The sequence below is a fragment of the Hemibagrus wyckioides genome, linkage group LG12 (genome assembly GCF_019097595.1).
Source record: "Hemibagrus wyckioides isolate EC202008001 linkage group LG12, SWU_Hwy_1.0, whole genome shotgun sequence".
Lineage (NCBI taxonomy): Eukaryota > Metazoa > Chordata > Actinopteri > Siluriformes > Bagridae > Hemibagrus > Hemibagrus wyckioides.
Window position 1 is genome coordinate 15702648 of NC_080721.1, and position 10055 is coordinate 15712702.

The 10055-nt window shown below is 39.1% G+C and overlaps 2 protein-coding genes across 3 annotated transcripts; both read right to left on the bottom strand.

Moving 5' to 3' along the window:
• Positions 1–916: 916 nt before the first annotated feature.
• LOC131362368 (uncharacterized) lies at positions 917–3498 on the bottom strand. 2 transcript variants are annotated; one of them, XM_058404264.1, is made up of 5 exons: positions 3399–3498; positions 3272–3306; positions 2942–3092; positions 1850–2023; positions 917–1746 (listed from the first exon to the last, which is right to left on the bottom strand). In XM_058404264.1, the coding sequence occupies exons 1-5, from the start codon at positions 3405–3407 to the stop codon at positions 1120–1122; spliced, it is 996 nt and encodes a 331-aa protein (XP_058260247.1). In that variant the 5' UTR covers positions 3408–3498; the 3' UTR covers positions 917–1119. The 2 variants fall into 2 exon arrangements, with proteins under 2 accessions (XP_058260247.1, XP_058260248.1); XM_058404265.1 differs by lacking the exon at positions 3399–3498 and having other exon boundaries at positions 2942–3126; positions 3272–3289.
• A 933-nt stretch (positions 3499–4431) lies between these two features.
• Positions 4432–6600, bottom strand: LOC131362859 (uncharacterized). The gene is made up of 5 exons (XM_058405161.1): positions 6386–6600; positions 6243–6292; positions 5753–6144; positions 4736–4873; positions 4432–4650 (listed from the first exon to the last, which is right to left on the bottom strand). Exons 1-5 carry the CDS (start codon positions 6388–6390, stop codon positions 4603–4605), a joined length of 633 nt encoding a protein of 210 aa, XP_058261144.1. The 5' UTR covers positions 6391–6600; the 3' UTR covers positions 4432–4602.
• Between the last annotated feature and the right edge of the window lie 3455 nt (positions 6601–10055).

A 10055-nucleotide genomic window follows, 5' to 3' on the forward strand; every position in this document is an offset into this window, starting at 1 on the left:
CCTTCGGTCTTAGAGCGCTTGGGGAATAGAGTGAACTGGTGTTTATCTAGCATTGCATCATGGGCAGGATTAAAGGAAAGTGATTACAGGTGAATTCATGAGAAATCCGTAGAAGGCAGTGAAAACTGTTTGTTAAAGGAGTATCTGAAGACAAAAAATGTGAAAAGATGCTATGAGCCTTTAACAGCAGATTTGACTGATTGAATGGAGCGGTCTACAGAGGTGCATGACCCAAAAATACATCTTTGGGAATTAGACTGTTGATACTAGGAGTTGGGCTGTGGTGCGAGCAGGACAGGTCGATGATCACTGTGTTCTTACCCAAGCATTTAGAAGTGGTGATGTCTATGGGGTTAATGCAAAAAAAAACAGGGAATGTAGAGTGGCAGAAGAGACTGATTAAATGCACATAGGGTTTTTCTTTTGGATTAGGGGGTCGACATTTTCAGGATTAAGAGAAATGTGAGGTTTTGCCTGCATTAATGAATGTGGGGTTTGAACTAAGCCTTGCCAGACGCCTTGGGTAAGTCTATGTTTCAGCATGTTCTGACAAACACTTGGGTATGTTGGAAATAAAGAAGGTTTTAAATATTGCAACATCAGCTTGATGTACTTACACTGTGCATTTCACTGATTTATGGATGTTTCAGGCTTGTGCATCTTCAGGGAATTAGAAATAAAAACTTTAACACATCTATTATCTGAATGTAAACATATTTATTCCTTCTGGAAAGATTTCTATATAGGAAGCCATACTTGCTCCTTCACTTGAATATGTCATTTACTATTTCTGCACTGCAGAGCATTTTCAGGACAATCTATTATTTTGTAAAAATATTTGAAAATATTAACAGATATTACTTTTTATAAATTTGTGTTATTTTATTGTTTGTTTTAAAGAGACACAGACAGGAGAGTAAATATTTATCATGTTTTGTTTTTATTTAATAGAATTCAAAATGCACTAAATGCAGCTTGTTCATTCTTATTCATTATCTGAGAGCCTTTACTGGCAAAATGTAGGAATCTATTGAGAGTAGCAATCATACAGGATCATACAGATTCAGATTAAACTCAGAGCTACAGAATCTTAGAGCTTCAGGATCATTCAGATAGACACTAATTATAGACAGTCAGGATATTATAATTAATATGATTTCCTTTGCTTTTCTTCATGTTTATCTTGTTCATGTTTTCATTAAAGCAAGTTGTCATTTTTCCCCTAATCTCCTGGTCATTATAAACACCTACAGCAATGGTGGTCTTGTCATCCACACCCTTTTGGCAATGGAGGAGATTACTGATGGCCTCAGTCTCAGCACAGTTACCCGGGTCATTTAGATTTTCTGAGGGACCAGGAAGAGAGTAAAGCTCATGGCAGCGCCTGCAGGGTGGCTTCACCTGGCTCATGTCTTCCACTGCATACGCTCTACAACTCACTTTATCTGGGAGTTTTATACTACGTGGATTTCCAGTGCCTTCTGGAAACACAGACATCACAGCAGAGGAGACTTTGGGATGCCACACATGCAGACAGGACACAGCAGTCATGATCTCTCTCTCTCTGTCACTTTCACAGGACAGAGACACGCCGTAGTAATTGAGGTTATCTGTCTCACAGATGCATATGACTGTGGAAATCAGGGGGTAAAGATCACCTGATTTTTTACAATTACTTAATAATTCAGACAGAATTAGAATCACTGTGGGTATCATCACATTTTCTTGTCTGTAGCACACTGTGACCTGGGGGAAAAAAGCAGACTTTACAAACTGCACATAAAACTTTAGATATAAAATGAAATAAAAGTATAACTTTATTAAAAATAACTCATCATGTTACACTAACCAGTTCCACAAAGTAAGAGAAAGGTGTTCGTCGAGCCACATAGGTTTGGTAATGATGGAATGCATCTGGGAAATCATTCATAGTTCTGTTTAACATTTCCACATCAGAAAAGATGTATTTTGGGAGGTAGCATGTAGCTTGGATGTTACCTAAGAACAGGATGCTGTGTAGCATCTTGAGGAAAAATAAAGCACATTATAAGAGATAATTAAAGCAGTGATGAGAAGCAGTTTGGATGAGAGCATTAAGTTCTCCATTGTGTAAATGTGAGCTAACAGACACTCTTCTGCCTGACAGTGACTGAACTGAACCAACAATATATGCAGTCAATAAAATGCAGTATACAGCTTATCATTTGTGTGTATTACCACTTTATAACATGCTACTGAAATTGTGGTTTCTATTTGGTGAGCATATTTGATAATATAGTAACATATTTGTGTGTGTGTGTGTGTGTAAGGAGTTTCCAGTGTCAGTGCTGTGTGTCAGCCAGAGGTGAAGCTGAAGTTCTCGACATCTTCAGGACAGAGTTTATACTTCTTTGTTTCTTAGTAACATGAGCAGCTGAGATTTTTCTCTTATTAACTTGAAGAGAGAGAATAAAGAGAGACTGCTGAGTGGACGAGTGTTTATAGCTGATAGAGAGAGAATAAAGAGAGACTGCTGAGTGGACGAGTGTTTATAGCTGATAGAGAGAGAGAATAAAGAGAGACTGCTGAGTGGACGACTGTTTATAGCTGATAGAGAGAGAGAATAAAGAGAGACTGCTGAGTGGACGAGTGTTTATAGCTGATAGAGAGAGAATAAAGAGAGACTGCTGAGTGGATGAGTGATGGTAATAAACACTGAGGTAGTAAAACTAACTCTGCTTCAACAGGAAGTGAAAATGAAATAGGCAGAATGAATGTGTGTAAAGTGTGTAAGTGATTTCTTTACCTCACAGTGATGAAGCATAATCAGTATTACAGCTGAGTAATTCTCCAGTTTATTCTCACTATAATCATTTATTTCAAATTCTTAAACTTACTGATCAAATTAGACACTGAGGTTAAAAGCCCAGTTAAACCAGTATATTAAAGCAGTTCCACTCACATGATCCAGTATCTGCTTTGCCTTTTCTAAGTCTTCCTCTGACAGGGAGCTGGCTGCTTCCAAGGTTTTGTCACTGACTATTTTAATGGCTTTGTTAAAGAGGTTGAATGCGTTTTTTGGGAAACCATCTCCACACAGGCGCTTCATTGCCCTTGTATCACACAGACGAATGAGAGGACAGATTTCTACTCACACATGAACGCAGTGCAGGAACAATAATCTCAGGTTGAGGAGAAATCAGTGAGAAACACTAAAATAATACGAGCTCACAATCATTTCATTTCTAATATCAGTTCATGTCTTCAGCTGAAAAACAATAAAATTGCTCACCTTTCTTCTTTGCTCATCTTTGGTTTTTTGGCAGACTAAAAGAAATTGTCAATAAACAGACGTTACACAAATACACACAGAGGGTAAAAAACAGAGGGTAAAAAAGAGAAAACGAGAGCAGTGTTACCTCAGCCATCTTGGAGGAGAAGTGACTGCTCTACAGTTCAGCTTAATTTATTCTGGGAAAGTAAAGGAGTGGCCTGTTCCACACAGAACAGGAAACAACGCCATGTACAAATGGGTGTGTGTGTGTGTGTGTGTGTGTGTGTGTGTTCAGATTAATTCATTCCATACTCAGCTGAAACGAGAGCCAGCAGCTTCAACATGTCGATGTTTATCTAATCGTGTTCCTGGTTCTGGTTTTGGACTGGTTCTGTCCTGATTATGAACCTTGGGGTTTGTTGCTGTCTGGGATGTAAATAATCACATTGTTGTTTTTGTAAATATTAACATGTTTTCAATAAGGATGTTTAGGGCAGATACACCGTATAAAGATCAGTATAAAGATCAGCATAAAGATCAGCATAAAGATCAGTATAAAGATCAGTATAAAGATCAGTATAAAGATCAGTACTAACAGTGTGTATTATGGTGACTGGTTCACTGAGAGCAGCTCTGACTGTAAAGTCTAATAGCAGTAGGGAGAAAAGACCTTCTGTATCGCTCCTTCAGACATTTAGGATGGAACAGTCTGTCACTGAAGGAGCTCAGAGATGTTACTCTGTCATACAGGGGGTGAGGGTCATGAATTTTATCATTTTCTTTAAACAGCATGGTGTCATGACTTATTACATTCTGATTTCTAAAAAAATCTATTTGATATCTGATTGTGTGTGTGTGTGTGACCATTGAGTATTTTTTTCTTTTTGGCAATGTTAAAGACATCATTTTTCTCTATTTACATATTTACAAACTTTATAATGCACTCATAGCCTTACATGAGCATTTATTAAACTACAAGACATTTATTAGTCAACACATCTCTAAATATGAAATTATTATTATTATTCCCATTTTAATCATTTATATTCAATTAGGACTCTGAATATGGGTCTCATCTTTAACCACACATACACACACACACACACACACACACACACAGCTCCCTTTAACATCTCATTTTTAAACTGCATGTGAAACATAAAAGAACAAAAACAAGCTTCTCTGTGTTTTTGTGTATAAACACGTCTTTTATTTAGAACAAGAAGAGGAAAAAGAAGAAGTGCAACTTTCCAAATGAATTATGATTCAGAGTTTGATCTCTTACACTAATCTTAACATAGTGTTCGTATTCTTTAAACGAAAACACAGGACAGAGCAAGGGGTTTGTGTTACAGATGAACAGGAATTGGTTCATCTCTCGCTCCAGCAGAACTCGCCTGTAGAGAAACACAGGGAAATTTATCTATTAGAATCAGTCACAGTGACAATAAAACAGTTTGATCAATACTCTAAATTTCTTACCCCTCCTTGTGCTCTCCCCATGATGATGTCCAGGTTGGTGAGATAAGAATCCTTAGCACACTCCAGCATCTCCTGGTGATCCTTCATCATCTTCATCGCTTCTTTGGATTTCTTCACCTTGTCCCATTCTTTATCAGTCTACAGAGAGACCCAAAGAAGGAACGTTTATCAGCGATGCTCTACATACTTAAACTCGGTTCATTTCCAATGTGAATTTTTCACTAATCCCAATATTAATGCAGATATTCTGAATGTATAACCTGCTCCTGAGACATTACTTCTACTGTTTACTGGTTTTAATTCCAAAAACTATCATGAACAATTCACAATATTATTATTATTATTATTTCTATTATTTATTTATTGATAGAGACTTCAAAGCAGTTCTGGAAGTCGCTCTGGTTAAGGGTTTCTTCCAACTCCATAAATATAAAATATTTAATATTGAGCAAATTTATAGAAAACAATATTTTTTAACTAAATATAGCAATATTCCTGACACAGTGTATGTGGTTTAGGACTGTTGGATGATTCGGCTAATTTGGAATTGGAGCCTGTTACTCCAAGAGCAGCATAAAACAGCCAAACTGCAGAGAGCCGGGATTTTGGAGGAGAACCAGCATCCAGCAGGACAGTGACCCTAATCAAACCTCTAAAGTCTTAACAACACGGCTTACAGGCAAGAAAGTTAAAGAGTAACTCAGCATGAAACTTGTGAAAAATTGGATGTCTTTAGCCGTTTTGTTCATAAACACTTCAACCTCAACTCTATTTTCAATGTAAAAATGAAACAAACTAAGACGATCACTGGAGTGTTAAATTGTGAAATTGTGTAGAAGGTTTGTAAAGATCTGTAGGAGAAACTGAGAAAATAGTCTGTGATTTATATTAAACTACAGTAATGGTTTTAGGTGATTTGAATCTTATATTTTCCTAAAAACATCCTTAACCTGATTCTCCCTAGGTGTAGACACTTTATATAACTTAATGATGGACAGAACAAGATTTTTAACTCACCATGTCCTCAAAGCTTTGACCGCGGTAGTATTCTTTGATTCCTGGAAACTGGAGGCCATGTTCGAATAGATCTTTTAGGCTGTCACTGATGAGATGCAGCCTGTTACCTTCATAAGCAAACACCTTTCCATCCTCACACACCATCAGCACCAGCTCATCATTGGGGGAGTTACAGGAGAACTTCTCAAGAACTCCTATCACCTCCATGTACATGTGATCTGGCAGGTAGAACTGCTCCCACTCCTCTAACATCTCAGGTTCGTTCTTGTATGACGTTTCTGCCAAAGATCCCACCTTAAAACTGTACTTCCCCATCTTTTTCAGTTTAATCTTTGACTGGCGGTGCTTAGAAGCAACATCTCTGATCTTCCGGAGATAGACCTCTGGCTTATCTATACAAGCAAATGGAAAACAAGCAGAGAATTAATCAAACCCACACATCAAACACGTTTATTTATACTGTTTACCGTCAGAGTTTATAAACCCTTACCTTTACTGAGATCAGGAATTAGGAAGTCCTTCAGAATCTGTTCTTGTTGACTAGATGAGCAGAGAGGAAATGACATATTGTGGTTTATTATTGTTATTACTGTTATTAAAGAGTCAGATATAGAAATGAGAAAACATGTTCACCTCATGTCTGGTGCTGGTCTGGAGATCTCATGAAGACACAGAGAAACACAGCTCGACTGCAGTAAACTAGACGGAGAACTGCGCGTGCGCACAATCAGCACAATCAGGGCGGAGTTTCGGTTTCAGGCTGTTAAAGAGGAAATTTCCAGAAAAGCCTTCGGTCTGTCCCTAAATATTGTGTGTGTGTGTGTGTGTATGTGTGAGAAAGAGAGAGAGAGAGAGAGAGAGAGAGAGAGAGAGAGAGAGGAGGGGAGGGGGGGCGGGCGTCCTCTTCATCTTCTTCTTGTTGTTTATTGGTGAATAACTCCTTAGGAGCATTATCGCCACCTACTGTACTGGATGTGAATTAAGCTTTCATGGGTGATGAGTGTGAACTTTCAGAAGGGGGTGTATGGGTGGATGTTTCCTCCCAATCTATGGTGCACTCATGCTTATGCTAGTGCTGTGTGTTCAGCTCCTCTAACACTCACAATTAGCTCTTCATGCCCCAGACTGGGTAGAATACTCCCATCCATACATATTATAGTCTAGATCCTAAACCTGAGTCATATATATTTAATCAGTGCTCTGTATACCTGTCTATTCTTTAAACCTTTTCCTAGAATATCTTCAATTGTCATTGTTTTCACTCCAAGGTGACTAAATAATATATCACGATATATGCTGTACTTACCACATCTAAAAAGTACATGATAAACATTTTCAGATACACCACATACATCACATACCCTGTTTTCATGTAAACCCATAAGTGCCAGTGTTGATTCCAGCCCTGTATGACCCGGTCTTATTTAAGACATCCACACCTCTTCTTTCCTATTTCTTCCTTGACAATTTATGCTCCCTACTGTCTGCGTAATATTATAACACCATCTCCCTGTGCTGCTATTATCCCATCTATTTTGCCATTTATTCATTAACTTTTTCTTTAAAATCGATTTTGCCTCCTTTTTCCCCATAGGCACTTTAACATCTACCTCCATCCAGATACACTTCCGTTAATAAATCTTCCCTGTCTGATTTTGCTATGCTAATTAAAGCTGAAGAAGAGTCTGAACATATTCCCACTTTATTTGGTCTGACTTTTTCAACCCACTGTAATCCTATTATTATATCTGTTAACTCTGCAGTGAATACTGATAAATCATCTGCAATTTCAGACTAATTCGTACCTTCCTCTTCATCGCGACATGAATACGCTGCCCTCTAGTGGACAACCCGAGAAATAACATCTGTTTGTGTTGCCATGTCCGTGGTTTTTACACCAGGTGATGCACTGCCAAGAAGATTCAAGATTCAAGAAGCTTTATTGTCATTTCCCCCCATATATCTGACGCAGTACATAGTGAAATGAGACGTTTCTCCAGGACCTGGTGCTACAGAAACATACAACATAAAGATCAATTACAAAAACACAACACAGAGCTAGGACCATGGTTTATGTCCTAGCCACATAAAGTGCACAGTGTGCAACTAGGTGCAAACAGAGCAAAGACAAGATAGTGCAGAAATAATAGGTACAAAAAGACAACACAAAAACAAGACACTTAGCGCAGAAAAAGAACATGTATAATGAAATGTAAAATGAAATGAAATAAAATGATGTACAGCATGAGAAGCAGTAGAAAAACCAGGTACTAATAACATATACATACATACAGTATCTCACAAAAGTGAGTACACCCCTCTAATTTCAGCAAACATTTTAGTATATCTTCTCGAAGGACAATACTATAGAAATGAAACTTGGATATATTTTAGAGAAGTCAGTGTGCAGCTTGTATAGCAGTATAGATTTACTGTCCTCTGAAAATAACTCAGCATACAGACATTATTGTCAAAATAGCTGGCAACAAAAGTGAGTACACCCTAAGTGATAAAAGCTGTATATCGTTGTGTATCTTATATTAGACCATTTAAAATGTGGTGCTTTGAGTACAATTCACTCATACTGACCACTGGATGATCAACATGGCACCTCATGGCAAAGAACTCAGAGGATTTGAGAATTAGAATTACTCCACAAAGATGGGTTAGGCTACAAGAAGATGGGTAACACCCTGAAACTGAGTTACAGTACAGTGGCCAGGGTCATACAGAGGTTTTCCAAGACAGGTTCCACTCGGAACAGACCTCACAAGGGTCAGTCAAAGAAGTTGAGTCCTCATGCTGTGGGTCAGATGCAGAAGCTGCCTTTGAAAAACAGATGCATGAGTGCTGCCAGCATTGCTTTAGAGGATGCAGAAGCGGGAGGTCAGCTTGTCAGTGCTCAGGCCACACGTCACACACTGCAACAAGTTGGTTTCCATGGCCGTCATCCCAGAAGAAAGCCTCTTCTGAAGCTGGCTCACAAGAAAGCCCCGCAAACAGTTTGCTGAAGACAACCTGTCCAAGAGCATGAATTACTGGAAACATGTCCTGTGCTCTGATGAGAATAAGATAAACTTGTTGGGGTCAGATGGTGTCCAGCATGTGTGTTGATGCCCTGGTGATGAGTACCAAGAAAATTGTCTCTTGCCTACAGTTAAGCATGATGGTGGTAGCATCATGGTCTGGGGCTGCATGAGTGCTGCTGGTACTGGGGGGCTGCAGTTCATTGAGGGAGGCATGGATTCCAGCATGTACTGTGACATTCTGAAGCAGAACATGATGTCCTCCCTTCAAAAACTGGGCCAAATGTCAGTTTTCCAACATGATAATGACCCCAAACACACCGCCAAGATGACAACTGCCTTGCTGAGGAACCTGAAGGTGATGGAGTGGCCAAGTATGTCTCCAGACCCGAACCTTATTGAGCACCTGTGGGGCATCCTCACACAGTAGGGGGAGAAGTGCCATGTGTCTAACATCCAGCAGCTCTGTGATATCATTATAGAGGAGTGGAAGAGGATCCCAGCAACAACATATGCAGCTCTGGTGAATTCCATGGTCAGGAGGATTAAGGCTGTGCTATATCACAATGGTGCTCACACAAAATATTCACACTTTGGACACAGTTTTGACATGTAAACTTACGGTGTACTCATTTTTGTTGCCAACTATTATGACAATAATGTCTGTATGCTGAGTTATTTTCAGAGGACAGTAAATCTGTACTGCTATACAAGCTGCACACTGACTACTCTAAAATATATCTAAGTTTCATTTCTATAGTATTGTCCTTTGAGAAATGTTTGCTGAAATTAGAGGGGTGTACTCACTTTTGTGAGATACTATATATATGTATATAGCGGCCTGACAACACGTAATGTGCAAAAATACAGTAGCAGCGGTTGAGGTAGTGCAAACAGAAATAAAAATAAATATAAATATAACCATAGCAGTGTAATGAAGTATTAACAGAGTTGAGGTAGTGCAATAAGTAGTGAACAATACAAATTGTGTGTGTGTGTCCACATAGGTGAAAGAGAGAGAGAGAGAGTGTGTGTGTGTGTGTGTGTGTGAGAGAGAGACAGAGAGAGAGAGAGAGAGAGAGAGAGAGAGAGAGAGAGATAGTTCAGTCAGAGAGTTCCTTTCAGTCCTGGGTGTTGAGAAGCCTGATGGCTTGAGGAAAGAAACTGTTACACAGTCTGGTTGTGAGGCCCGATTGCGCCGGTACCTCTTTCCAGATGGCAGGAGGGTGAAGAGTGTGTGTGAGGGGTGTGTGGGGTGTGTAAGAGTGTGTGTGAGG

Excerpts from the sequence above, each read along its gene's own strand:
- LOC131362368 (XM_058404264.1), bottom strand. Across the intron at positions 3,093-3,271 it reads AAGATGAGCAAAGAAGAAAG|GGCAATGAAGCGCCTGTGTG; the intron begins GTGAGCAATTTT and ends GTGTGATACAAG. Across the intron at positions 1,747-1,849 it reads TCTCTTACTTTGTGGAACTG|GTCACAGTGTGCTACAGACA; the intron begins GTTAGTGTAACA and ends TTTTTCCCCCAG.
- LOC131362859 (XM_058405161.1), bottom strand. Across the intron at positions 4,874-5,752 it reads GTCAAAGCTTTGAGGACATG|ACTGATAAAGAATGGGACAA; the intron begins GTGAGTTAAAAA and ends GTCTCTCTGTAG. Across the intron at positions 4,651-4,735 it reads TGGGGAGAGCACAAGGAGGG|GCGAGTTCTGCTGGAGCGAG; the intron begins GTAAGAAATTTA and ends GTTTCTCTACAG.